Here is a 26,815-nt window from a genome sequence, read left to right on the forward strand (position 1 = left end):
CGTGGTCAGCCTAAGGCCTCCACACTGCCGATGCGGGCCTTATAAACCCGAGGAGCACATCAATTGGCTTGTACCTCACTTCAGCAGCCTTGAATCTTAGCCATTTCCTACTGACAACGCTCCAAAAGATCTGTAAGGGAGACCGCTTTGGCGTAGTGTCGCTAAGGAGGCTCAGCCTTACGGGCCTCGGCCATCAAGTCAGGAATAGTCCTCAGAAGCTACTGTAAGTGCTGGGTCTGCGTCTGGATTTCCAGACGTTCTTAAACACGATGGAATCCCATATCACGGCGTGTCTGAAGGCATGCTACGGAGTACTTGGCCTGTCATCCTGCACCGCATAGTTCAAGATTTCGCCGTTTTGCATGCCGCGGTGCAATAACCAAGTCCCGGGCAGTCGTTCCGAACGAGACTCGACTCGTGCTGAAAATGCCAATATCCAGCCCTCATCATGCGGCCTCGTAGACCTCCGAATGTACATTGCGTCTCCAAGCAGGTTGTTTTCTCGTCTTATATTGTGTAGAGCCTCACAAAACTGGTGGGGCAGGCGCGCTGCCCCGGGCATACTGCATAATCCGAGACGAACCAGAAAACCTTGCTGGCCGCGGCTACCGACTGGACATCTATCGATGGTCGTCACATGCTGAAAGCTCCTCAGGAAGGAATAATGGCAGCCTTCTGCCGAAATCTCCAAATCACTGACAAATCGTATTTTCGATGACCAGGTTAGGTGTTGGAGAAGGGGTGCTTTCCCCGGATGCACATGGTTTGGTGCGGGGCTGACGGCACCGTCTAAATATCATGACAGCCTCTACCAGCCTCAACGCCAGTGGTACAGATCCAGATGCCATGTTTGTCTTGTCACAAATTGCCTGCGCAGGATCCATACAACATGGTCGAAGCTAGTCAGAATGGCTCCACGCCCGGAAGCACCATGCCTGATGCTGTCTACGGCTTCATCGGTCTTGGGAACATGGGCTTTGGAATGGCCAAGAATCTGAGAGCGTCCATGCCCAAGCAGTGCAAGTTGGTGGTATGCGAGCTCAACACCGAGCGAAGAGACGAATTCGCCTCGTCGGTCGTTGGACTGATAGAAGTGGCAGACAGCCCCAAGAGCGTTGCAGAGCAATGTGTGCGTCAAGCGTTTCTTTTCATCCGATAGTTGCGGGCGAGTGAAGGTCTAGGTGACCTGATTCGACCGGTACGACGATGCTGACTTTTGACTTCAAGGACATAGTCCTGACCAGCTTACCAAACGGAAACGCAGTCAAAAAGGTGTTCACAGATCCATTCAATGGCCTGCTGTCGGCATCTTCAAGCGGGCGCAAAAAGTTCTTCCTCGAGACATCTACTATCGAGGTCAGAACGTCGAACGAAGTCTTGAAGGAGGTCGAAACGTCCGGCCTTGGGGATTTCATCGACTGCCCAGTGTCCGGTGGCATTCCGGGAGCCGAACAAGGAAATCTGACATTCATGGTTGGCGGGAACAAGGACTTATTTGAAAGGGCGAAGCCGATTCTGGCGACCATGGGGAAAGAGAAGAACCTCATCTTCTGTGGACCGCCTGGAGCTGGTCTCGCTACCAAACAAATCAATAACTACGTGGCCAATGTATCTTACGTTGCGCTCTGCGAAGGTATGTTGTCTCATCGCGCACCCTCGCTCGAGTCTAATAAGACACTCATCTGACCACCACGTTAGGCATGAATACCGGCATACGATATGGGCTGGACCCCAAAGTCCTTGCAGGCAAGTCGTACCTCTTCCAAGCGATTCCCCGCAGGACGATTCCCCATGCTAACCGGGTGATTTACAGACGCCATCAATGTCGGCAGCGGAATGAGCTGGAACTCGCTCCATATGAACCCAGTGAAAGGGGTACAACCAGGATCATCAGCGTCGAAAGACTTTAAAGGCGGCTTTCGGACCGAACTGGCAAAAGGCGTGACAGACATGGCAGTGCAACTCATGGACGACGTTGGCGCGAAGCACGTCATGGCAGATGTCGTCAAGGACATCTACGCAAGGGCGGTCAACCATCCTAAATGCGCAGGACAAGAGTGTCGGAGCATATACAAGCTGTTCTCGGAGAATGATGGCCAGGATCTGGGGACGACTAGCATAGAGTGAAGACCAAGAAATCCATTGTCTATGCCGCTGCTATCAATTCTTCAAGACGCTGAATCACAATGTCGTCGACCTCCAGCTGCCCACCGGCCCTCGCCTCCGCGCGGACACGATTCGATCGTTCGAACGGCATCCTAAGGGTGTCTCCTGACAAGGTCGGAGCATCATGGAAGGCGGTGATCAAGTTCCCCACCTCGCGCTTGAAGTCTTCGATTTGTCTGAACCTCGAAGGATCAATGACCATGACAAAGTATCCAAAATCTGCCAGGTCCGGTGGCATTGCAGGCGAGCCCGCCATGATGCCCAGTAGTTGAACTGCGATTGCTAGCCCTGTGCCCTTCGCACCACCCCAAACAGCGAGGGCGCCCTTCAATGCCTTGTCTGGGTCCGTGGTCATCTCGCCGTGCTCGTCAAACGCCGTGTTAGGAGGTAGCTGTTCTCCTTTCCTCTTTGCCAAAACAGCTTGAGCATGGATGATCCGTGATGTACCAATGTCGTAAATGATGGGCACGCCCTCCGAGGGAACACCAATGCAAAAGGGGTTGGTACCTAACAAGCCTTTGTATGTACCCTCCGGCGCCACCCATGGTGAGGCATTCGATGCAATGATAGTGACAAGGTCTTCCGCGGCTGCCATCTCGGCATAGTATGAGAGCATCCCGGTATAGTAAGTGCCGTTGGCAGAAACGGCGGCCACTCCACTTGCTTTGGCCTTCTCGATCGCTATCGACGTCGCCTTGTGGGCTACCAGGTAGCCAAGGACATCATTCCCTTCCAGCAGGGCCGATGTAGGTGAGTCTTTGGTCAGGTTTGACGCAGCCAGGCCCAGAGGAGCCTTCCCGGACAACCGGTCAGCAATACTAAGAATGCGTGCAAGTCCAGCAATCCCATAGCCTCGTAGCTCGCTATCAATCAGGTGATGGGTGATAATTTTGGTGTCTTCAGCGTCATATCCAATCTTCTGCAGGGCACGGCTGGCAAGGTCCTCGGCTTTTCCAAGTGCGATCTTCATAGTTGGCTGTGCAGGGTGAGGAAGAACATGAACGTGTCTGGCCTCTTTCTTGGTAGGATACTATGTCTGACTTCGAGACGAGCTGTACCCTCCTGCTTCACGGCTCAAGGACGTTCTTGATGACAAGGCAAAGAACCAAACCATAGCGTTCGATGGTCCTGGTGGAAGGCCATGGAGAATTTGGAGTTGTGGAGAGTTCGCAGCCTCGGGTCCCAGATGTTGTGCCCTGGACCCCATGTGGAGAACGTTCTCCACTGGGGCAGTCCAGGCTGGAGGATGGGACGGCATGAAGATTTCGAGTGCTCATCGCCCTTCTTTTATGGATAGAGACATCTCTCTAGCTTGGAGAGTCCGCTGAAACGCATTGTTGGCTATCAAGTCGCTGGACACATTGTTTCATCTACAACGAAGCGGACCAGGATCAGTATTGATAGGGTAACATATCGACTTTGAGGCCTGGTTGGCCTCGTGAAATATGTCAACTGCGTCAAATCACATATGAGCCTGCCCACCAAAAGTCCGAAGATACCTCCATATTCAGCGCTTGCGACCACCCAGATGCTTTTCGCCAAACCAAAACTATGGCCGTGCTGTCTCCCTTTCTCGTTATCATCATGCTGCATCATATTCATGTTCATCATCAATTTCGAAATATATTCAAGACTCGTTGCGCCACCCTCGCATTGGACCGATCCTAGATCTTGATTACCCGCACGGTCCACCATCCAGTGCTCTCACAGGAGTAGCTTGACTCCCCTCGTACAAGTAGCCTATCTCGTCTGTGAAGGTATGTTCAGCGAAAGGGTATGCGTGCGTGCGGTCGGCAGCATCGCCACGCCATGGTCGTGACCACACCCCATCGACGAACAGCCGAGGATCTCCATCATTTCCATACCCAGAAGAACCCGCCATGTCACGGATCAACCAGCGGGCGAGAAGGACGTCTTCTGCCAAGGACGACGGGTTCTCAGCAGTGTGAGTTGCCCAGCGCGTGAGGACTGGATCGTCGTTGGGAATGCTGCTTAAGCCTCCACGGATGAGAAGTGATAAGAGTCGTGCTGTCAAGTTGGGCCAACCGGTAGGTCGCATTTCAGTCTCTGTCTCTTGGTGTCCATGTCGGTCTCGCTCACATACCAGATGGAACAGTCGTAATGGCAATGGATGCGCGTGCGGCCGTATCCAACCTCGAGTGCCGGGTCTGGCACTGTCAAAGAATTCGACACTATCTTCTGATCGCAGTGGCATCGCGGCATTGTGCAACTCCAGCAAGACCAGCAGCGCCTTCTCATTGCCTGCGTCGATTGCAGTGGCCATTCCATCGAACAGTGCTGCGGCGGAGATGACAAGGACATGATCAGTAGTAAGGAAGCGCATACCCTGACGCAGGAGTTGGACGAGTTCCAGTCGCTGGTCTGTCCACTTCGCCACCCGCAGCACTCTGTCCGGAATGACGCGTGCCGCTAGGATACTGGTTCCAATATCGGGTCGTTTCGTCAGTTGTCCTGATTCTGAGATAATCCGCCACTCCATGATCCGTGGAAGCGTGTTGGCATCGCCAATTGGGCCAATTAATCGATAGTGCGGAGGTCGAGGGCGTTGTGGTGGCACTCGGTCAGGACCACTTAGGTCATGGTAGAATGGAGGCTCGAGTTTGGCTAAGAAGTGTGCATTCATGCTGGCTTCATCGTCCAGATCAGGAAGATCTCCAATGGCTGTGAAGCGAGCAGGGATTCGTGGGTTGGAAGAGTGGACACTTTCGTCGGCAAGGAGTTTTTGTTCTTTCTTGTACTCACGGTGCCATGCTTGCACCAACTGTAAGCGACTGAGAACCGGCATGCGTGACTTGAGAAGATCCACAGTGAACCACCTGCAACCTAAAATTGCTTGCTGTAGCCGGATCTTGTCTTCAAGGTGAATGGGCCGATACTCCGCCGGGAGGAAGTGCTGAGGATCGACAGGGGCTTCGTAGTCGTCGTCGAAATAAGCCAACAAAATGAGCGCATTGTAAATGGATGGCTTGGAGAGGGCGTGAGCGAGGTATGGCGACGACCGTGGCATGTTGACCTCGAACGCATGGAAGAAAATGTGTTGGATGATTTCGACGGGGAGAGACTCTAGGGTTGAAAGACGAGTTCGTGCTGAAGCGGCCATTTTCGCGGTAGCATGGATATGCAAGAGCTTTTCCTGCTGGGCGCGAAGTTTCTGCGAGACCTTTAACCCAGAAGCTGGCTTCATAGGCCGACCGCGAGGTCGGGTGGAGGCCGAAGCATCAGTTTTGTCTGAGTTGGATGTTTTGGCCACTCGCCGTTTCCGAGATGGCAACAACATGAGTTCGAGGATTGAGCAAGAAAACCACCGGGGCAGATGACGGGATCAGGTATGACCGTACGACAACGCGTTCGTCGCCTGCTCAAACGATGACTTACCCAGGGGCAAGAAGATCCAACAACATGGTGCTGAAGAGGAATTGCGGTGAGTCAGTAACTACAGTATTCAACTTAGTCACATTTTGCCATTCGAGTTTGCGAGATATTTCTTGGCGGGGGAAAAGAGCTGAACTGCAAGCACTGGCACTGCAAGCCACAACAAGGATCGCAAGTAGGTCAACACTTTCTCACCCAACCACGATAAGACTTCTTACATCATATTCCTAGTAGATTCGATGTGACGGGTATCCTTGACGGCGACCCCTCTTCCCAAAGATGCGGAATAGGTGTCGACATGTGGAAGGCAGACATACGAGAAGAAACAGGTCACTCTCAGCCTGATCGTCCACCTAGGCAACGGCGCGCCCTCAGACATCATCGATATAGTGCCAATGATTCTGCACGGCTTGCGTTACAGTCCTCGGCGGTACGCAAGTGCATGTTGGAAGATATGATCCTTATTGATGAAGGGAGGATATTCTTCAACGACAGTTTAGGGGTCCTGCCGTTAGGTGTGGAGAAACAATCAAGTAAGGCCCGGCGACGTTCCTCCCCGTACAACCCGATCGAGATCGATCGCTTGGCTGCTAGGCCTGGAAACTACCGTATAGGAGATATAACGAGCGAGGGCACTCCTAAGCTCTAGGCTAAGATAGCCCAGGGGACCCCCAGTGACATTTAGTCAACATCCTTGTGGCCATGCTGTATGATGACTGATAATCCAATAACCCTTACTAATCCTGTCAATTCGCAACGACGGTACATTTTCGTCTTGAAGAGCTGCAATCGTATGTCATGAGTGTTCTGCGTTCACCAGGTCCAACATCAACTGGTTCCAACTGTCTGATTAAGTTGCTGACTTGGTACAGAGACCTCCTTGAACGGCGCGGTGTTTCCAAACCCCCTCTCATTCCTTCTCCGTCAAGGATCTACTTCCTCCGCATCATGCCTACTCCCTTTCCCACTTACCTGTGCCTCCTGTCGTCTTTGCTGTCTCACCCCATGTTGTTCTTGGCTCCAGGAGCACTCATGTCGATGGTCTCAGCCCCTCGTGTGATTTGGCGGCAGCCTCTTCCACCACGTGAGTAGGAACGATGTCATGTTCCTCAAGGAAGTAATTGGTGTCTTTGACATGATAAATAATCATGTAAATCAAAGCCAGGGAGCCGATGCCGTACAGAACGAATTGCATGATAACCTGGGTCATGTAGGTGACATTCTTGGTGTCTAGGATGAAACAGATGCACAGGCCGAGAGATGCTGTGCCCTTGGCGAACCCCGAATACATGGCACAACGTGCAGGGTCGTTGCTCAGCGCCCCAACAACCCAATTGGCACTGATCAAATAGCTGGCGTACACAATACCCCAGAGCAAGTAGAGCACTGTCGCACCAGCGAAACGGCCGCTGGTCCAGTCGACGTCCGGAGAGGTTGTCAATCGACCGTCGAGGTTGTTGATCTTACGTCGAGCGCACGCAACGATGAACATGGCATCCATTCCTGATACCAACACGTTGATCTCCAAAGAAGATTGCCGCAGGAGCGCGGTTGGGCGGTTGGGAATTGAGAATCTAGAAATTGAACGTGGCAACAGGCGATCAGTTGAGTCAGTGCGGCTTGAGCATAGCCCAAACAGCTCCGCTTTGCTCGGGGGTGAACCACCTAACTTAGTGGGGGCACGGCTGGACAATCGCTGACAGGGTAAGCGCGACCGTACGCACAAAACGGTGAACAGGTGTGATAACCACGTTGACCGTGCCCTCCCAGATTTCTCGCCCACAGTACTAAGCGCGCAGGTTTTGTTCTTCGGCATGATATCAGAAAAGTACACCTCACCGGAAGCGGCTTCGTGCCCGCCTGACCTCAAAGTGGCTCGGTTCGCGAGTGCCTCATGCACAGATGCAGGGGGTGTCACTCCTGGCTGCACCAGGACTCTTCGAGCTAATCGCAATCATTTCCATGATAGCTCGAGTTCTGGAGCAATCTTGACGGGTATGCCTCGGTATCACACCAGGGTCCCCGCATTCAGATTACCGGCCAACGGCCGCGGTTACACCGCAAGTCAGAATCAGACGAGCTCTGGCAACATTGCTGTGGCTACGACACAATTATCACGGGTCAAGTTGGTGTGTCAAGGCCACAGGACGGAGATACATACCGTGCGCCTGAGCTAGACGGCACTCATCTGGTTGCTCACGACAGTCTGAAGGAAGACTTATAAATATTGCAACGAGCCCATCCAGATCAGTATTCGCAACCAGCCTAGGTCAACTCAGAAGTCTGCATCTCATCAGCTTACCAGCATGTCGGACACGAATTCAAACATGGGCGCTATTGCGCACTGCGATGTGCTGGTCGTCGGAGCCGGCCTCAGCGGCATTTCCACGTTATATCGACTCCGCAAGCTCGGTCTCAACGTGAAGGTGTTCGAGTCCGGCGGCGACTTCGGTGGTGTATGGTATTGGAACAGGTAAATAGCACGACTTCACACAGTCCGGTCTCAACTCACATTCGAAGATATCCAGGAGCTCGTGTTGATTCTGAGTGGCCGTACTACCAACTGAACATTCCAGAAGTATATCGGGACTATGACTTCAAAGAACGATTTCCTGGCCACGTGGAAATTCGCTCGTACTTCGCCCATCTCGACAAAGTGCTGGACCTGAGAAAGGATGTGCAGTTCAACGCACATGTTATCGACGCCCGATGGGCTGCTGACGACGGCTGGACCGTCAAGACAGACCAGGGACAAGTCGCAAAGGCCAAATACCTGATTTTATGTACCGGACTGCTCCATCGTCGACATGTGCCTGACTTCCCGGGCCTCGACACATTCAAGGGTGTCGTCCATCACACGGGATATTGGCCGGAGGATATCGATGTCTCAGGCAAGAAGGTCGGCATCATCGGAGCAGGCGCTACTGCCGTTCAAGTTACCCAAGAACTAGGCAAACAAGCCAAGGAGTTGACCGTGTTTATGAGGAGACCAAGCTACTGTCTGCCGATGGAACAGCGGGAACTGAGCAATGCCGAGCAGAAGGGCTGGAAGACCTTCTTTGACACACTTTTCCGCGAAGGACGAAAGAGCGGCGCCGGCTTCCCTGCCAAGAGACAGTCACTTGGGGTCCTGGACGTGCCGCCCGAAGAGCGAGAAGCGTGGTTCGAAAATATCTGGCAACGAGGCGCTTTCAGCTATCAGCTCCTCAACTATGCTGATGTCCTGCTGAACAAAGAATCGAACAAGATTGTCTACGACTTCTGGGCTCGTAAAGTCGGGGCGCGTATCAAGAACGAGCGAAAGAGGGAGCTCATGGCACCGAAGAAGCAACCCTATTTCTTTGGCACCAAGAGATGCCCGCTCGAACAGGACTATTACGAGGTCATCGACCAGGACAACGTGGATATTGTGGACCTGAATGAGCAACCGCTGAAGACGTTCAACGAGACCGGCATGTTGGTCGGCGATAAGCAGATCGATCTCGATATCGTGGTTCTGGCGACCGGCTTTGACTCATTCTCCGGATCGTGAGTGTCCGTCATGATCTCTCGAGCAACCTTGCTAACATCGACAGGTTGACACAGATGGGTTTGAAGAATCGTGAGGGCAAGGATATAGCAGAAGTCTGGAAGGACGGTATCCGCACTTACCTCGGGATGACCTTCCACGGGTTCCCTAATACCTTCATGGTATACTCTCCGCATGGTAAGGCCACTCGTGCTCCTTTGTACGTTACGATCACTGACAGTTCAAAGCGCCCACCGCACTATCAAATGGACCTACCATCATCGAAGCGCAATGCGACTGGGTCGTTTCTGCCATTGAGAAACTCGAAAAGGAAAAAGCGAAGACAATGGAACCGAAGAGAGATGCCGAGGATAGCTGGGACGCCATGATCGACGCGATGAACAAGCCCACATTATTCCCACTGACAAATAGTTGGTGGAACAGAGCCACCATACCCGGGCAGAAAGTCCAAATCTTGACCCATCCAGGTGGAATTGAAATGTACGAGGGCCAGATCAAAGAGAAGTTGGAGGGGTGGCAAGGTTTTGAGGTTTCGTACTAAACATACCACCCGAACAAGGCGATTGTATTGAGTGTAGTAGGGCTATGGATAGACCATAACATCAAAAGGAAAGACCATATCCTCACCAACGCTCGTGATACTGATGTTCGCAACAGATCGAAAGCCGAGACTGAAGTACACCGGCTCACCGACCGGCGTGGCAATCAATGTGACCGTGTCCAGATCTAGGATCGGGGCCATTTGGAGTCCTGAGAGGACAAGTTGTTCGCCGTACTCTCGGCCCTGGAAATCGGGGTGTGTAGCGAGGGCGGCGAGATAGAATTGATTCCTCCCGTAGACCTCGTTCAAGTACTTGTTGTGCTCTTTGCTGAATTTCTGGTCCCAGTCCGCGGCTCGTGTGGCGTTTTCGTCTTTATGAGTGCATTTGGAACCTTGTCCTCGTAAACCTAGTACTTTTGTCAGGTACAGTGTACAGTGTACAATCTCGCGTGGATGGTGTTTGAGATGGCAGTGCCAGGGGCTGCATGGTGTGGCACCGATGCCCGGAGGAGGAGGGCGTCTGGACGCAAGGACAATCGTCTAGGGTCCATCCACACGGTGAAGCGACAGCGCTTCGTGTTGCGGCGAGCGGCAAAAGAGCAAAGACAGCCAAAAGAGACATGAGTTAATACATACCAGACCTGACATTCCATCCTTGCGTGTCCGAGAAGGGATACTTTTTCGCGTCTACCCAAACTGCCACAGAGACCGGATCCTCATGGTCAGGCAATTGAATGACTTGCACGTAGATGCACTCTGGATCGAACACCTCGGTGTAAGCCTCGTACATACATTGCCGGTGCTCCTGGGGGTATTTGTCCTTGAATTGGTATCGGTATCTGGTCGGGGCGGATGGACTAAATGCGGCGTCGACGATGTCTACGATAGCCCATGCGTCGGCGAAGGTGGCGTTGCGTAGAACAGGACCACCAACAAGGTCAAGAGATTGTTGTGCATCTTGTTGGGTGGTGCCATGGGCCAGAAATTGCTGTGGAATCGAAGCTGAAGCGACTGAAGTAATATCATAGATTAGCAGTATGCACAGGTAGGTAACGAATGATGACAAGATCATTCTCCGAAGATCATGAAACCTTCTCTGGAAGTATTAAGTGTGGATGGCTGTCAAAGGAAAGTATGAAGCATGGTCGTCGAGTGAGGACGGACGTCATGATAAGGGAGATGTCCCTTGGCGGTTTAGGCGTGCCATCCTCTGTCCGGGGTACGAGTAAAAAGCAGGGTTGACGTTGCATTCAATTAGCCGAGTACGCTGAGATCCTCATCACTTATCTTTCGTCTGGAGTACACTTGACGATGTGAGGACTACCAATCAAGGCCCGTTCTACTTGATATCTACGTATCGACCTTTCGTTATCAAGCTTTATACCAGGAATCTAAACCCGTGGCTAGCCGCCTCAGCAGGCACACCGTCACCAGCGGCCAATACGCCTGTCCGCCTCACACCACCGACAGGAGCATTGATCGCGCCCTCCACAAACTCCCCACGGTCCAACTTGCGATTCAATCGGACCAAAATGAATCGCAAAATAGTCGCGAAAATGATCGCAGTCGCCGCGGAAGCACAGCACACTGACATGGCCACGACGTAGCGCGGACCAGCAGAGCTGGGGAACATGTAGCTGGCGAAGATACTGCTGGTGTTGGAGACCGCATTGATAGCTGCTATTGCAGCAGCTCGCTTCGGAGCAGGACGAGGGAGCGTGTTCGAGATCCAGCCGAGACAGACGACGTAGCCGGTGTACACGCCTGGAACCATCAACATCATGGCGATATATCTTGGCGCAGTGCTTGTCGTTGCGGCGGCCAGAATGAAAGCAAGAACGGCAAAGTACAACGGTGTGGTGACGTGGAAGTAGCGTTCACCTGTGCGGTCGGCATGCCAGGCGTTCAGGAACGTGGTGATAACGGCCAAAACGTAGGGAGGGCAGGTCAACAGCAACGAATTGATCTTGCCGTAACCTAGCGTCTCGACAACGGTGGGGAAGAAGTTGGTGACACTACCGGAAAAGACGATGCAAAAGAGAATGATCATCTGCACGACAAGAGTCAGCACGAAGCTTCAGAGGACGGTGAAAATACTCACCAAGATCCACATCTTGATATCTTGGGCAGCCAGCTTGGCCCCATGAAACAATGAAGCATGATTATCCTCAGCGCGATCCTCTTCTCCAATATCCTCCTCGAGTCTCCACGCCGCAAGTGTCTTCTCGTCGTCGCTCAACCAGGGAGTCGTCTTGGGGAAGTTGGGCAGGATAAAGTACGCAATTGCCGCGATGCCGATCGTAATTCCTCCTTCAATGATGAACAACCTATGAGAGTTGTCAGAAAGCTATATCCGTCAGAAGACGGGAGAGATACTCACCATCTCCACGCGCGAAGGCCATGAACACCATCCATGCCTTCAGTGATGCCGGCAGCGATCAAGCCGGAGAAAGCACCGGACATAAGGGATCCGGAGTATAGCATGGCAGTCCGGAAGCCAAGTTCCTTGCGGGTATACCAAGCAGAAAGATAGTACAGGCAGCCTTGGAAAGTGTTTGGTTAGACGGGTTGGCCAGGCTAATCAGCGCAAGCAAGTACTCACCTGCGAAGTATGTTGCCTCAACGAAACCGAGGAAGAAACGAACGGCAATAAGTCCACCAAAGGACTGTACAGCTGCCGTGCACGTCGAAATGATACCCCAAAGGACCATTGCGCTGGACAAGTAAACAGCCGGTTTGCCGAATTGGTTGAGGAACAAATTCGAAGGAACTTGCATCAACAAGTACCCAACAAATAGGATCGAAACAGCAGTTTGGTACTGTGTGCCATGTAGATTTAGCTCATCCTCAAGGCCAGCAAGACGTGCAGCAGCAATGTTGTTTCGGTCAAGGTAATTCATCTGTCAACGTCCATGTCAGTTCATATGCTGTTCCAGGGTCCAGACAAAGCTCAACTCACAATGTAAATGAGAACGATCATAGGGATAAGACGAATGTCGATCTTGCGAACGAGGGCCTTTTCAGCGGCGATCCGTTGTTCGGGGCTGAGTGACTTGATGTAAGCAGGAGCTTCCTGCGTCGCCTCGACGGCAACAACTTGGGGCTTGTCGACCACTTCATTGGAAGCAGTCTCGGAGATGTTGTCCATCACTTCTTTGTGTTGATGTTCCGCCATTGTGGCAATATGACTTCAGGTCGTTCTTTACGGGGGAATGATGAGGTTGCGAGGAGCTCAGGCAAGATGGGCAGGGCTGGCTACTGAGAGAAAGAGCTGGAGTCGAGGGACGCCATGGGGGATATATATGGGGACCCCTTATCTCAACAAAGTCCGACAGTGCGGTGGATCGAGGTCGACATGATGATTGCGACTCTAGTCCACTTGTGTGCCCCGGATGACCATGTCGGGGACCAACATCGGTACTTCTGAGAAGGCGGGTATTAGCCTGCCCTCGAAGGTACCTCGTGGATAATGGTGGCGTTGTAGAAACAATTCATTGCCAAGATGGATCCATCAAAAGTGTCTGATATCTGCTCTTTGATGCGCATGTGATGATCGACTTCTAATAGTGTTGCCGTTGGTGGATTTGTGGTGGAGGAAAATGTGCAGTTGAATTTGGTAAATGAGGCTAAATGACCGGCCCCCATACGGACTTGAGTCGGGGAAAACTAAGGCTAGTGCTAGGCTAAAGGGCATCCCACAGAACGGAGGTGCCCCCGAGTCACCCCGTTCTCTTACCCCCACGGAGGCATCCAGACAGCGATCGACTACCGGTCCCCATGCCCTACTTTGTTGTACATTCTTGTAGCAAAGACCACATGTCACACCACGAAGGAATCACCCGAAGATAATCATTGGGAACCCATCCAGATGCTGCATGCCGTGGAATATGCACGTCTTGTAGAAAGCCGGGAAGCTGCGCTTGCTCCTCCATGCAGGCGCCCACCGAAGTTTTCCCAATATGCCAGTGGGACCGACAATCACGAGGCATGATTTCCACGAAGCGAAAGAGCTGCTCATGCTGGGAGGAATGCAGATGGCTTGATCGACCTGTATCTGCATGTGATGGCACGCAGGACTCGTGCGCAATCACAACGTGTTGAGGTTACGGATGACCGATTCGTGAGATAGGTACTAGGGATGCAGAAAGCCTGCTTCACCCGTCATAGATAAGACACAAAAGATTGGATATGGTGGTTTGATATTCATGCATTAATCTCAACTGTATGTAGAGCATTTCCGGATAATAGCTCTCCCCTGCTCGTCGCTGTCACAGCGGATCTATCTCATTCCAATTCGACGTCTTGCCAATCTTCAAAGTAACAACTAGGAACCAATACATCTCCCAAGTGCCAACGCTCGAGGTCTGGTCCCCGAGTCCATGTTAGACAAAAGAGTGTACGTCTTCAACTTTTGTCAAAACAATAAGGGTATCGTGCCGCGTGACGGCGGCGAAAAAGTGCACTTCACTGGAAAGTTTCTCGCAGGAGTCGACCAGCTGACCCAATTCGAGGATAAGGGGTATCATTACCAAGAAAGAACTTCTTCAGAGCAACCGGGCTCTTTAGACAATCAAAAAGCAACGCCGACACCAGGACTCCGCAATGGTCCACCAATCTCCTGTATGATTACTTTATCTTCTCCTTTCAGGAGCTCGGCATAACTCGGTGGCACATCCGGGATGCCACTCGCGATCGGCCGCAAGCCTTTAGAAGTGCCTTTAGTAGTACCACTTCGGATCTGGGAATCTGCTGTAGTCACACTGGCGTCCGTTGGATTTTGATATTCGAAAGACAAGACATCGCTCTCCACCGTGCTTGCAACAGTCGACTCCGTCATGGTCCTTTGATGTTGAGCAGGAGGAAATTGCAGAGGCTTTGGCGTTGGGGGAGATAATTGGTAGAATTGAGAGCGCTTCCTACGGTGTTCGGCGAAAGAGGATGAGGTTGAGGATGACTTTGTGGTACTGATCGAAGACGAATTTCGATGTGCCAGCCAATGAGATATTTGCTTTTGTGTCTGATAATTATGGTGGAAATAAGCAGCTGCAGTGGTGTTCTCGGTTGGTTTGGAGAAGTTCCTGGAGGAGGATGCAGGTACGAACGGAGCTGAGGCTTGCAATTCGGAAGATGGCCGTTCGGAATGAGGAGCCAAGGGAGGTTCTTGATCGTCATCCTTAGGGAAAGCAAGCGCGACTCCATCAATGGTGACCGATGAGACGGGCGGACTGAACTCCTCTTGCATAGGCGTGAGGATAGCGACGGATGGTTCAGAACGACCTCTGGCGTAGATAGGAGGCGGCAACCCTGGGAGGGAAGCCCAAGACACCGGATGTGAATGAAGAGCATCGTATTCTGAAGGAGGCCGAGATGTGGCGATGACAGTCGATGAGGTATCGGGTCGCACACGAGACATTCGGCGTTGCTCGATCATTGATGCGGGCTTGACTGGTGCTGGCATCATTGACACCTTATGAGGAACGAAGTGTTCAGACTGCGTCCGAAGCACAGCTCGGGGTGGCAGCTTGATTTCGCCAACATCGGTAAAGCTCAATCGGTCAAACTCTGGCAATTCCGACAGTCGATTGTTGGGCATGTAGATACTAAGCTCCAGAGGTCTGAACTCGTGCGCTGCACGGCGAAGTGGTAAGTCGTTGGTGGAAGGCATCGTCGGACGAGGGCTGGATATGCTCAGCAGTGTGGAGGTGTGCTTGCGCAAGGATAGTCCCGATTTGAGAGAGGCTTTGCTCTGAGAAACCCATTGCGAGAGTTGTGAGGGAGGTAGCGGGGTAGGAGTTGTCGGCAAGCCATCGTAAACGGTGAGTTTCATGGGGGGAACCAGGTGAGGCTGTTGATACATGATTTGCATCTCACGCTCGACGCCTGCACGCCGTTAGACGGGATCTCCGTGATCGTATGCCTGCGCCTTCGACTCACCTTGTGGAGGCACTACCCTATCGCCCTCACTATCTCTCTTCGACGGCGAAAGGCAGTCAAAGAACGTGAGAGTGCATCCAGGCTCAAGTGAGTCCTCCGACGCTGGTCCGATTCTCATTTCGACGATGATGGTCAGAGTACCTCCGCAACTTGGGTATGGGGGGCGCTCGCGATTGAAGAACAGTGTTGTGAGATGCCAGCATCGATTACAACACGGGGAAGAGCAAAGTCAACTGGACCTGTAGAGAGGAAGAACAACGGTCACAAAGTTTCAGGCGCAGCCCTGCCTCTTACCTCGATTTCTCGCAAGGTCGGCCCAAGCAGCCACGGTGAAAACATGAAACACACCTATCGAGCTCATCTTCAACCACGGTTCTGGCTCCAGGGACTGTTGTAGCGAATCTTGAATCCCTTCAATCACATTGTAATCCGGGCGCTTGTCGAATGCATGTTCGCATCGCAGTGCCGGCAGCTTGGGGAGCTTGACGTGTTTCGAGGATGGTTGGACAAGAAGCTGCCACCAAGTGCAAGCCACACTGGCAAACAAATTACCCGAGAGGATCAGATTCACCAAGCGCCGAGAGGATGACCCTAGTGCATTTGATGTTGATGGCCAGAGCAGGGCTTAACATTTGTCGAAAGGGAAGAGGTGAAAAGAAATGGGATGACATGAGGAAGGGCGCGTAGAATTATGTAACTGGCCAATAAGAAGATGAAAGCTGGGTCGTCTCAAGAAAAACACCCCAGCTATAGCTCATCCACCTGCATCAACAACGCATGAAACAATCGCGATCAGACTTGAGAGCTTGGGAGGCTGTGTTTGAGGTTGCATGAATCGAATGCCATCGTTCTTTGCTCGTGGCTATGATTATTATGTAGCATCCACACCGTCAACATCATTGTACACACCACAGATTCCAAGTGTTTTCGGCCCACACTTCAATGACCATCCCCCCTCCCAATCTCAATACCTCTCCACAATCCTCTGCCTTCCATCCATTGTTCCGTCCATGGTGATAATCTCCCTGCCTTGAGCGTCGTAATATCTCTGCTCTGGCTCGACCGCCCGGTATCTGGGTTGCTCGACAGGAAGATACTCATGACTGACCGGCGCCCTATCGTGGAAAACGCTACCTTCACGTGCGACAGGGCGAACACTTTGTGGCCGTGTCATCATCTCCATGGGTTGAACTTCTTCGTATCGAGTCTCTGGTGGTCGTACACTTGCCATGCGTATGGGCTCGCGATACTCGGGTCTGTCGTCGGCATACACAGTCGCTCTTGGCGGACGATCCATGACCTGAACACTGGAGCTCCGCGGTAGGGGACCTGGATCATAGTACTCCAGAGTGGCTGACCCAGACATCGCTGAAGGACGAACGGACTCTCCTGCACGGCGATAAGTGGGTGGCGGCGGCATGTCTGATGGCTGGTAGACTCGCTCCGGGCCTGGGTCAACAAAGACCGAGCCAGCACGAGGGGAGCGGTAGTTTTCGTAGGAAGGCTCTACTTCCCTTCGAACTGACATTGCTCGAGGAGCAGCCGATGGTCGCTCTTGCACAATCTCGCGGAATCTTCTGCCATACTGGTCGACCACGATCCTCTCAACCGGGGGCGGAGGTGGCATAGGCTCTGGTACGTAGCGATAGGTAGGCTCAGCGTCATCGTAGATCTCACGGTAAACTGGTGCAGGAGTTCGAACCACCCTAGCCTCTTGAGGAGTACGATCATATTCGACAGGAACTTCGCGTGGGTGACGGGTTGACTCCATGATCGCAGGACTTCCAGCTCGAGCATAAGACACGGCTCGTGTGCGTGTAGGAGTCTCATAATACGGTTCAGCGTATTCTCGGGGAGCTTCTGTTCGCATGTTGTGCATGCTGGCGACCCTACGCAGATCCTGGTCGTCTCGTACTGGTCTCACACTTGCTCTGGACAACGCGCGTGGCTCACTCAGTGGCATCAATTGCTCAACTTGACGATGGATTGGTCGCGAAGGAGAATCCACATACCGTTGTTCTGGAGGAGGCATGTAACGAGCTTCTTGCTCCGGTTCATCATCGATGACGATCGGACGGTCACCCATAGGACGCACTCTCCCCGAGCCGAGTGGTTGAACATCATGGAATGGTGGAGGCGAAACATTTTCTTCCTTGACGCCGGGAGAATATGCACCGTTTCGCCTCGCCTTCTTCTCAATGCGCTTTTCGAGTTTTCTTCTTTTCCGAGGAGGGAGTCCTTGTCCTTGAAAGTCATCGAGAGATGGGGGAGTTCCCGGTTTACCAATCCGTTGAGATTGTCTTCGGCCATTCTGTGACAAGATCGCGTCCTTAGCTACAGCAAGGGGAGAAACACGAGATGGTTGGGGGGCAAGAGGGGAGGTAATGTGGTTTCTTACAATCCGCATATTGGCCTCAGACGGGGATAGAGGCCTCCTCCCGTTGTCTTCGTTTTCCGAGTATCGGCGCAACGGACGCCCGCGTGGATCTCTAGTGTCTTGCATAGCTTCGGGTGGGCCAATTTTTGACGCTGGGTATGCCGTCGCCTCTGGGGGCGAGTACTCGCCTTCTTCCTCTTCATCATCCAAGTCCATGTTGGCGGCAGCAGTAACAGTCTGAACAGTGGCCGACTGGGGTAGGCGTGCAAGATTAGCGGACGGTCCAACATTGGCACCTTGCTGCAAGGGCGAACCCATGACAGCACTCACGACAGGCGGCCCTGAACGCTTGTCAGCTTGCACAGCATCCTCAGCATCTTCTCCAGACTCGTCCGGCCCTTCGGGTGTTGAGTCGGGGGCTCTACTGGAATAGAAAGAGTTTTCGTCGACGGAATCGCTGGCATCGGCCTCGTCTTTGGAAGAAGGGGATTTGACTGGGTTCAACACCTTGGCAAGCATGGCTGGAAGGTCGAAGTCCGGTTTGGCCTCGGAGGGCGCAGGCTTTCTGCGGGCGTCTTGTCTTTTGTGTTCGAACTGCTCCTTCAAAGCCTTCTCCAATCTCTGTCGTTTCAGTTGGATCTCGGCTCTAACTAGATCATCTGATTTCGTCAAGAAGATAGGGTCAAACTCAGAAACATTACTGCTGGCAGGTTGAATAGACGAGCTGGCAAGACCATTTGGTTTTGGTTGAACTTGTGTAGCATCTTCTTCACGCCTGGACTGTGTGGTCGCAGGACGATTTGGCGAAGCACTGGTGGGAAATGGAGGAGGTACATTCAAATGCGACTGGGCAGGAGTTTGAGAAGAGGAAAGTCTGAGGGCATGCGCAGGCACTGTCAGTCTAGGATGACTTCCAGAAAAGACCTCATCGCGGATCCTAAGTATCTTCTCAAACTCCGACGCTTCATTGAGCGATGTTCCTGGGTGAGGCAGAATGCCGTTTAGCAAAGGGCCAGCTATAGCTGACATTTTTGCAAAGGGGCGTGTCTGAGCTTCGCCAAATGAACCACTAATGTTACCTGCACAATGACATGGTTGTACTCAGACCAGATAGCAGTGGGAAGACAAAGTCGATGAGAAAGCAGAATGATAAAAGATATGATGAAGCAGTAGCGACGCGACCTGTGCAAAGGTGCAGTCTTGATGAAGATCAGGGAATTGAGGCAGCGCAGTTTCGAAACGCGTTGGCAAAGTGAAACAAAACTGGATTCGACCGACTGGCAATCACCAGCCACCACAAACCTGCCAAGCCCTTGCTTCACACGTGACTCGAGGTCTCGGTGTAATTTGACGAGGACAACATCGAGTCATTAATGAAATAATGATGTGACAGCGAGTCATACATGGCAACATTATGGCATCTACATATATCTGACATTTTTCTCAGTCCATACATCATTCTCTCATTATTGTTAGCGCTCTTTCTTCTGCATTATAGACATTTTCTAGAAAGCATAGACTGTTTTCCGCAACTATGGGCTCTCTTGATTCCTCTTCATCGGACAACCGAGCCGTTTTCTTCTTCGACATAGACAACTGTCTCTACCACAGCAGTAAAAAAGTACACGACCACATGGCCAGACTCATCAACAAATACTTCGTCAGTCACCTCGACATGCCCGCAGAGGAAGCAACGAGGCTGCACGACCGGTACTACAAAGACTACGGCCTGGCCATCGACGGACTCGCTCGTCATCATCAGGTGGATCCATTAGACTTCAACCGAGAGGTGGACGACGCTTTGCCGTTAGACGACCTGCTCTCACCGGATGCAGAGCTGCGAGAGGTACTCGAATCGTTCGACAAGACCAAGGTCAAAATGTGGTTATTCACCAATGCATACATCACCCACGGTCGCCGGGTGGTGAAACTTCTGGGTCTCGCAGATTTGTTTGAAGGGATTACATATTGCGACTATTCGCAGGTACCGCTCGTATCCAAACCTATGCCAGCAATGTTCGAAAAGGCCGAAAGAGAGGCTGGCGCAACGAAAGACACCAAGATTTATTATGTGGATGACTCATTCTCGAACTGTCGAGGCGCATCACAGCGAGGGTGGACCAATACCGTCCATTATCGCGAACCAGATATGGCTGAACTACCAGAGAAGGCGAGCAAATTCCAGATCAGTCATCTTCGCGAACTTCTAGATCTTTTCCCGGAGCTACTCAAGGACAGGGATACAAATACAGTATGATAGATACAGGTATATTACAATAAAACAGGAGATCGTCACATCAACAAGCTTGCTCAAACGAATGACCAAAACCAACCGACAACCGTCGTCGTCACCATTCATCATGGCAGTTCCTTGCAATTCAAACAGTCGTCACTTGTCGCCGCTGCCCAGACAGGTCACTGGGACAAAAGACCCAAGCACCAGCATTTTTCCTGCTGTGCCAGTTCCGGACAACAGCCTCGATAAGCCAAGACATCTCCGGAAAATCTGGCTTTGCGCTATCAATGGTGAAGGTCTTGTCCTGGCAGCCTAGTGTCAAAGGTCCTGAGGTATATAGGCGGGCATGTTTGGCGGCACGTCGACCAGCTTTCTTCCAGGTCTTCAGAAGTGCTGCAGAGTCAAGCACGTGCAGGCTCATCAACATCGGTATCTCATCATGTAAATTTTGGACCAAAGTGGGTGCGAACGACTCGATGATATGCTGGAGAGTGACACCATTGAATTCTGAAGGCTTGGTCTGGAAGATATACTTTTTGAAGATGGCTAGGCCTTCTGCAAAGGAGGCATGTTCCTTGGTGTTCTCTTCCATCGCACCAGGACGATGGAGCATACTCTCAATCGCGGGAAACAAGAAGTCATCTTCGACCTTGTGGTGGTGGTCAAGCATTGTGAAGAGCTGTTGGTTGAAGCGGAGAAAGTCTGCAGCCTGTTGGGTCTCGGTCTTGACAAGGGCTGCATAATTCCAAGATGCATTCAGTCCTCGAATGACAGTATTGTGGATCTGAGCCATTTGACGCGCACAATAAAACACGGAATGGTCTTTTGGTACGCAATCAGGCACGATCTCTGGGTGTATGGTGTTGATGAGTGGATAGTGGTCGTCAGCATATCGAGAGGCATGAAGACTTATTGTTGACATCCCGCATGTTGATGTAGTGGATTGGGATGAAGCGGAGCGATTTGAGTTGACGGAACATGATGTTTCAACCGATGACGAAGAAGTGCTTCGCTGCATACCAGGCCGCACGTACAGCAAATGTATTCAGGTCGGCGACTTTGACCTTGACTCTGCTGTCGAAGTCATGTTTACTGTGACTGATGTATTTTTGATGGCAAGACTTGAGCCCGAGTCAATGACCAAGCTAGGCTTTTGTAGTAAAGTGCGGGACCTATTGAGGCAGCTGTTTCTTCGAAGACCTTGCGCAGTAGAAGTATGTCGACCGATGGTGAGCAAAAAGGACTTTTGAAGATTTCTATCACCTCTCCGCGAGGGCTTTGTCAGTATTATGTATTCTCCATATACGTACGTCACACAGCCCCATGCTCATGCAGCAGCCCAGCCCAGCACATCGTGGAAAAGTCTTGGACATGTCCACCATTTGTCAAATCCGTACGACTAGCAGCCGGGGAGAGCGATACAGCCGCGAGGGTCTTCGTGAAGTGGTATGACCGGCTGAACCCGAAGCTTCGAATATTGAGCCACCAGGGCACTGGGGCCATGCAAAAGTACCAGACGCCAAGGATTGCCTTGTGGAAACAAGATGCGATTCGCACCCTGACTAGGTAGATGCATTCTGATTTGGGACCCCTTGCATTCGGTTCTGGTTTGGCTCCAGATACGGAGCGTGGTTGCACAGGCCAACACAAACAGGGGTGTCGCTTTTCCGGGCGGTCTTCGACAAGGCTTCCCCCGTCCGGATAAGTGCAACACACTGCCGGAACGTCTGCGGATATTCAGGCCTTGAGTAATACGTCGCCTAATCCGCAGTCACCACGTGGTGATGCCGAAATTGCGGGCTTTTGGAGCGTAGCATCTGCCCTATTCAGTCCCTGGATTACTCTTTATGACATCTGCAATCAAACTGTGCAGGGGACAAGCTGGTTTTTTCATATATCTGGCCATGTTGACGATCTCATAGTCTGAAAATCTCGTCGATGGCTCCAAGGTTGACAGTTGCGTTACGGCAAATGCTCCTGATACTGAAGATTCCAACTGTACAACCATGAGACATTGTGCACATGTTACTAGTGGTGAATTGTCTCCGGTTGACCTCCTTCTGTCTGTGCTTCCAGATTCTCGACGGCTAACTTCTCGCGTGCTCAGACCTAGTCAGTGTCAATGTCAGTAAGTCTCGTGAGCCCGACTTCGCCCAGTAACCATCATTTCACGCATTGAGTTCAGGCCCTGCATTGTTACGGCATCAACCGAACTCGGCATGCAAAATGGCGTGTGTTGCTGCCTAGGGGTTGTGGCTTTCACTAGCAGCTTTGATGGTTTCGAAGTCAAAGCAGGGGTGCTTGATCAGCTTGAGGGAAAGGTGGATGTGGCTGATGGTGCTTCCGATGGCTGGCTGCGATTATTGCATGAACGCATTCTTGAAGATGCAGATGCAATTCCAGACCCCTGTCTGTCGGGTAGCGGCAATGTCGACCAAATGATGTGATGAATCTGACCTCGTACCTGAACAGGCCTAGAAGTGTCAATTGATAAGCGAACAATAAGCTCAGATCGTTAGACGTGCTGCAGGGTGATTAAGTTAGGCGAGGTATGCTGCATTCCGGCGATGGTTGGCAGGTGCAGATTTACTTTACAGTACGGAGTAGTAAGGACCCTGAACCGCTGGCGTGGAAATGTCATTCTGCACGTCCTCAACTACTAAAACCTTCTCGAAGCACTGAATGATACATACAACACCTTCATGTCTACTTTCAGCAATGCGCTGTCCCAGCCACCTTCATGGATCAATCTAGTCCGTCGTAACAAGAGTTCTCAGCCGTCCTCTCATATCCCACGCTCTGTCACCTGTTCCATGTTACCACAGTTTCAGCGAGCCAAGTATCTGTTGATCCGCGTCAACAACTCGAATACAAAGATGTTGTCAAAAGAAATCTCTCAAACGCCAACGCTGTCACAATTGAATGCAGAAGTTCCTTATGCCAGAGTGTAGTGTGCAGTGTGCATTTTGAAAAAGAAAACCGAAAGATGTCGGAATGTCCGTCCTCAAGGTCGTCGACTAAACGTCCTCGAAGATCGCCATCAAACCGGGCAGATTCTGCTCAGGAAGAAGAGTGTTATCGTCGCCTAACGTTCCCTCTGTCCAAACCATTTGTGACATCAGTTCCACGCAGATATCCTAGTTGTCGTCAGCTGTGTTCAAGCCACCTTTACCACCTCACTTACAATTGGGAAGCCATCAATGGGGATGGGAACTCTGAAGACCAATTTCATACCCTTTCTTCTTGCCGCCTGAGCTTTGAAGTGCCTAAGCAGTGCCTTGTGTCTGCACGGTTTCCATGCAAGTGCGAGATCATGCAGTATGGAGATGATGTTGGCCTGTAAGTACTCCTTTGGATCATCTTCAGGCCACATGTCAATTGCATCCAGCCACATGTTCATATCGAAGACATCGAACCACATGTCGAAAGCGTACAGGACGTCAACTTTGGCCAGCCTAGTCATAGTCCCCAAGGGGTGGCAGTGTTCCATCGAAGAGTACCATCTTGGCTCGTGGTCGCAATGCAATGATCGGACCCTCAGAAGGTCGTCTTTGGAGAAACCCCTAAGTGTATCTTCCAAAAGCGTATTGAGTTGATTAAACTCCAGGTAGAAGTTCGCTTCGTTTAACAATGCCGCCTTTGCCTCGTGCAAGCACGCTTTTGATACGAGGAGGATGTTCAGACCAAGGGACCGGTCACGTCGAATCTGTGGCATAACGAATCTCGGTTTGTGAAATTCGACGATCGATTTGTGGTCGTCCTTCCTTAAGGATATGTCCTGACCAGCGAACAAAGATTGGTAAACCAGATTGCGGACCTCAAGTGGCAGGCCGAAGAAGGAGACCGGCTCTCGAGCAGAGGTGTTGTGTTTGCCGATAGCAGAGGACCGAGATTTGCGGGGCCATCGCTCCTTGCCTAGGACGAGTACCCAAAGGTGTATCAAGATAGCCGTTCTTGTGAGCATCAGGATAATCGGAAGAGCATTGACCAGATTTTGTCGAGAGACGACGTTGGTGCCGGTGAGATTGTCGAATGAAAACAAGATCAAAGCTGTGTCCAAAATGCAGAGACACAACGTAAGAAGCATCATCTTTGCTGATGAGGCCATCTCGTCGAGGCAGACTCCTTGATGATATACACAACCAAGAAGACGAGTGGCGGGAAGAAACAAGGCAAATAGAGGAGGAGTCAGGACAACTCTGACATTCGAGCGAGAATGTTCCTTGAGGAAGATCCATGAAGTCTGAAGTGAGAAAAAGCCTCAAACCATAACAATGAGTATCCAAAAGGGGAAGTCGTTCGATCTGAGGCAGTGATTGTATGTATCTTCACGTTGATGTTGGCTACCTAGGAAACAACCAGCAGGTGTGAATAATCTGACCTTTGCTGGCGCAATATCGTCGACTGCGCAGAAAACGACTTGTATTACAGCGTGGACGACTCCTCCATCATAAGGACAGCTCAGTGTCCTAGTCCCTCTTGTGCTCGAATCCATCATCGGAGTCGCAGCTGTGCTTCTTCATGAGGCGAACGCAAAGGTATGTCAGGTATGGTGAGCCTGAACCACCAAATTGAATCAATTGCATGACTCAGAACCGACACCCAGCGGCGATCACAGCACGAAAGGGGCAAACTGTAAACATGTCAGATGCCGTTACTGTACACGATGGCTCGCGTCAGAAGGACATTTAATCAGGACACTCCAAGGTTCCAGACGTTGCACAGGTATTAAGACTCATAGTGGGAATACCGATATTGGAGAATACTAATCCAAATTACCGAAAATACTACAGTTTACATCATATGTCGATCGGTAAGCAGGACAAAGGGCTTGTGACTCGACAAGGACGAGTTCGAGGTCAATAAGGACAAAGGAAGTATGACTTGGATAAGTTGTACTTCGGGAAGACCCTAGACACTTAGACAAAGATACTGTGGCTCGAGAAGGGGTACATGTAAGAAAGTAATGATACTGGTTTCTAAAAGTACTGAATGCATGTATGTTGTTGGCTGTAGTCACAACACAGCTCTCCTGGACTCTGACACTCTGTTTCCTCCAGATCAGCTCATATGCATCCCGGATCTGCAATTGATGACCAGCATCCCAGCATGCATCCCACCATCTCGTGCTGGCTCCACCAGCATATCATTCTTTAGGCTTTTCTTTACCATAGGTCTCGCCTTGACAAGAGCTTCGATGACGTCCCGAGCACTCCATGTAGTCAACACCATCACAATAGTTCAAATCTTGTCCGCACGCTGGTGTGTCTTGCTTGTAATCTCATCCACACTCTCATCCGCACTCTTGTCTGTACTCTCGTCCATACTCTTTCGTGCGTACTTTCGTCATCGGTCTCATCGTCGGTCTCATCATCGGTCTCATCGTCGGTCTCATCTTCGATCTCATCTTCAGTCTCATCTTCCGTCTCATCTTCCGTCTCGTCTTCCGTCTCGTCTTCGCCTCCAGCAGCGATCAGGGCAGCCAACTCGGCATCCATCTCGGCAAACCTCACCTTCGCCATCTCGACCTCCGTAATCGCTGCCTTATGGGCTATCTCCTCGGCTGCACTCCACTCCGCAAGAAGATTACGCAACATTTTCGGTTCGTAACGCTTCTCCATAATCATCTCGGTTTCCCGTATATTTGTCGCCCAGACTGTCTGCGTCAGCAGTTCTGCACGAATCTTCGGCCATTCATTGGTGCATCTCAGAGAAAACTTGATCTCGAATTTTGCCTCTGAATCTCTTGCTGCCGCCTTCTTCATGACTTCGAGGAAGCTTCCATGACCCAGTTTCACCCATCTATCACGGACGAGAAAAGGAAGAGGGAGATCCACCTGCCAGACCTCGAACTCCATCTCCGTCACCACGTCTGGGTAGTCGATATTCAACTTGGTCAAGCCTCCCCAGCAGTCAATATACCGTGGAGCCCAAGGATCTAGCTCATACCAGCTGGTGGTGACCTGGAATGCGACTGAGGACATCATTTGAACCTCTCGCTGGGTAATCCCTTGAAGGGTGTCATTTTCTCGCCATGGGTCGCGACCAGCAGGGAAAACGAATTTTGCCGCCTGCAAAAATATTGGTCGGGCCTCAGTCAGACATGTCTTGGAGGCAAACAGGATATTTGATCCCCATATCTTTCGCATTTGTCGTACGGTGTCGTTGCGAGATCCTCGAAAGTCCCACCGCTTTCTCCAAATATTGACTCGACTAGGCTGAGGTAGGAAATTTTGTGGTACGATATTCCAATTGCGAGGAGGCTCCCACCGCGTTCTATAAATATCGACTTGACGAGGCTGAGGTAGGAAAAGCGTAAGGTGGCTGTTGTCGAACATGTGGCGATAGATCATGACTCGAACCTCGACGGGTAGATCGAGCAAAGAGCGAGGTGGCTTGGGGAGGGGTGCCGATATAGCTGCTGACGTTGGAGTTGTGGAGCCCATAATGCTGTTCACACGCTTGCTAGAATCGAGTCAACAGTGTGTGCTGTATGGCAAGCTATCCTTGCTGTCGGCTCGTTCGTGGAAATAGCGGATATGGTGTAGAGGAGGCAATGAGGATAAAGAGATTGTGACTCGACAAGGCTGTATTGGTGGAGACAATGAGGACAAAGGGTGTATAATCCGGAGCATTTGT

General features: G+C 51.5%; 13 protein-coding genes across 13 annotated transcripts; 3 read left to right on the forward strand and 10 right to left on the reverse strand.

The window, feature by feature from the left end:
* Positions 1 to 810: 810 nt before the first annotated feature.
* On the forward strand, positions 811 to 2,127 carry EDD37DRAFT_588766 (3-hydroxyisobutyrate dehydrogenase, variant; the record flags this gene model as incomplete). Its single annotated transcript, XM_062814485.1, has 4 exons — positions 811 to 1,129; positions 1,228 to 1,633; positions 1,699 to 1,753; positions 1,833 to 2,127. The coding sequence occupies exons 1-4, from the start codon at positions 842 to 844 to the stop codon at positions 2,125 to 2,127; spliced, it is 1,044 nt and encodes a 347-aa protein (XP_062671628.1). The 5' UTR covers positions 811 to 841.
* EDD37DRAFT_316799 (Malate/L-lactate dehydrogenase) lies at positions 1,917 to 3,308 on the reverse strand. The gene has a single exon (XM_062811391.1). The coding sequence runs from the start codon at positions 3,134 to 3,136 to the stop codon at positions 2,147 to 2,149; it is 990 nt and encodes a 329-aa protein (XP_062671629.1). The 5' UTR covers positions 3,137 to 3,308; the 3' UTR covers positions 1,917 to 2,146.
* A 533-nt stretch (positions 3,309 to 3,841) lies between these two features.
* Positions 3,842 to 5,287, reverse strand: EDD37DRAFT_648200 (uncharacterized protein; the record flags this gene model as incomplete). The annotated part of the gene is made up of 1 exon (XM_062817980.1): positions 3,842 to 5,287. One exon carries the CDS (start codon positions 5,285 to 5,287, stop codon positions 3,842 to 3,844), a length of 1,446 nt encoding a protein of 481 aa, XP_062671630.1.
* A 1,302-nt stretch (positions 5,288 to 6,589) lies between these two features.
* On the reverse strand, positions 6,590 to 7,060 carry EDD37DRAFT_648201 (uncharacterized protein; the record flags this gene model as incomplete). Its single annotated transcript, XM_062817981.1, has 1 exon — positions 6,590 to 7,060. The coding sequence occupies one exon, from the start codon at positions 7,058 to 7,060 to the stop codon at positions 6,590 to 6,592; it is 471 nt and encodes a 156-aa protein (XP_062671631.1).
* Positions 7,061 to 7,510: 450 nt separating this feature from the next.
* On the forward strand, positions 7,511 to 9,650 carry EDD37DRAFT_316725 (uncharacterized protein). Its single transcript, XM_062811389.1, has 4 exons — positions 7,511 to 8,032; positions 8,080 to 9,087; positions 9,135 to 9,265; positions 9,316 to 9,650. Exons 1-4 carry the CDS (start codon positions 7,866 to 7,868, stop codon positions 9,627 to 9,629), a joined length of 1,620 nt encoding a protein of 539 aa, XP_062671632.1. The 5' UTR covers positions 7,511 to 7,865; the 3' UTR covers positions 9,630 to 9,650.
* On the reverse strand, positions 9,414 to 10,744 carry EDD37DRAFT_316808 (uncharacterized protein). The gene is made up of 3 exons (XM_062811392.1): positions 10,721 to 10,744; positions 10,266 to 10,640; positions 9,414 to 10,036 (listed from the first exon to the last, which is right to left on the reverse strand). The coding sequence occupies exons 2-3, from the start codon at positions 10,417 to 10,419 to the stop codon at positions 9,672 to 9,674; spliced, it is 519 nt and encodes a 172-aa protein (XP_062671633.1). The 5' UTR covers positions 10,420 to 10,640; positions 10,721 to 10,744; the 3' UTR covers positions 9,414 to 9,671.
* A 122-nt stretch (positions 10,745 to 10,866) lies between these two features.
* EDD37DRAFT_316847 (retrograde regulation protein 2) lies at positions 10,867 to 13,026 on the reverse strand. Its single transcript, XM_062811393.1, has 5 exons — positions 12,589 to 13,026; positions 12,232 to 12,529; positions 12,010 to 12,172; positions 11,731 to 11,956; positions 10,867 to 11,679 (listed from the first exon to the last, which is right to left on the reverse strand). The coding sequence occupies exons 1-5, from the start codon at positions 12,802 to 12,804 to the stop codon at positions 11,008 to 11,010; spliced, it is 1,575 nt and encodes a 524-aa protein (XP_062671634.1). The 5' UTR covers positions 12,805 to 13,026; the 3' UTR covers positions 10,867 to 11,007.
* Positions 13,027 to 13,908: 882 nt separating this feature from the next.
* On the reverse strand, positions 13,909 to 15,871 carry EDD37DRAFT_316921 (uncharacterized protein). Its single transcript, XM_062811394.1, has 2 exons — positions 15,564 to 15,871; positions 13,909 to 15,509 (listed from the first exon to the last, which is right to left on the reverse strand). Exons 1-2 carry the CDS (start codon positions 15,679 to 15,681, stop codon positions 14,200 to 14,202), a joined length of 1,428 nt encoding a protein of 475 aa, XP_062671635.1. The 5' UTR covers positions 15,682 to 15,871; the 3' UTR covers positions 13,909 to 14,199.
* A 340-nt stretch (positions 15,872 to 16,211) lies between these two features.
* EDD37DRAFT_625491 (uncharacterized protein) lies at positions 16,212 to 19,243 on the reverse strand. Its single transcript, XM_062816239.1, has 2 exons — positions 17,962 to 19,243; positions 16,212 to 17,874 (listed from the first exon to the last, which is right to left on the reverse strand). Exons 1-2 carry the CDS (start codon positions 18,967 to 18,969, stop codon positions 16,528 to 16,530), a joined length of 2,355 nt encoding a protein of 784 aa, XP_062671636.1. The 5' UTR covers positions 18,970 to 19,243; the 3' UTR covers positions 16,212 to 16,527.
* An 83-nt stretch (positions 19,244 to 19,326) lies between these two features.
* On the forward strand, positions 19,327 to 20,258 carry EDD37DRAFT_316931 (Haloacid dehalogenase-like hydrolase-domain-containing protein). The gene has a single exon (XM_062811396.1). It carries the CDS (start codon positions 19,475 to 19,477, stop codon positions 20,195 to 20,197), a length of 723 nt encoding a protein of 240 aa, XP_062671637.1. The 5' UTR covers positions 19,327 to 19,474; the 3' UTR covers positions 20,198 to 20,258.
* Positions 20,258 to 21,293, reverse strand: EDD37DRAFT_316928 (uncharacterized protein). The gene has a single exon (XM_062811395.1). It carries the CDS (start codon positions 21,192 to 21,194, stop codon positions 20,319 to 20,321), a length of 876 nt encoding a protein of 291 aa, XP_062671638.1. The 5' UTR covers positions 21,195 to 21,293; the 3' UTR covers positions 20,258 to 20,318.
* Positions 21,294 to 22,797: 1,504 nt separating this feature from the next.
* On the reverse strand, positions 22,798 to 24,768 carry EDD37DRAFT_625496 (uncharacterized protein). The gene is made up of 2 exons (XM_062816240.1): positions 23,361 to 24,768; positions 22,798 to 23,313 (listed from the first exon to the last, which is right to left on the reverse strand). The coding sequence occupies exons 1-2, from the start codon at positions 24,282 to 24,284 to the stop codon at positions 23,194 to 23,196; spliced, it is 1,044 nt and encodes a 347-aa protein (XP_062671639.1). The 5' UTR covers positions 24,285 to 24,768; the 3' UTR covers positions 22,798 to 23,193.
* A 639-nt stretch (positions 24,769 to 25,407) lies between these two features.
* Positions 25,408 to 26,622, reverse strand: EDD37DRAFT_607341 (uncharacterized protein; the record flags this gene model as incomplete). The annotated part of the gene is made up of 1 exon (XM_062814966.1): positions 25,408 to 26,622. The coding sequence occupies one exon, from the start codon at positions 26,620 to 26,622 to the stop codon at positions 25,408 to 25,410; it is 1,215 nt and encodes a 404-aa protein (XP_062671640.1).
* Positions 26,623 to 26,815: the final 193 nt, after the last annotated feature.

The sequence above is a fragment of the Exophiala viscosa genome (assembly GCF_022695815.1).
Source record: "Exophiala viscosa unplaced genomic scaffold EDD37scaffold_3, whole genome shotgun sequence".
NCBI classification, from domain to species: Eukaryota; Fungi; Ascomycota; class Eurotiomycetes; order Chaetothyriales; family Herpotrichiellaceae; genus Exophiala; species Exophiala viscosa.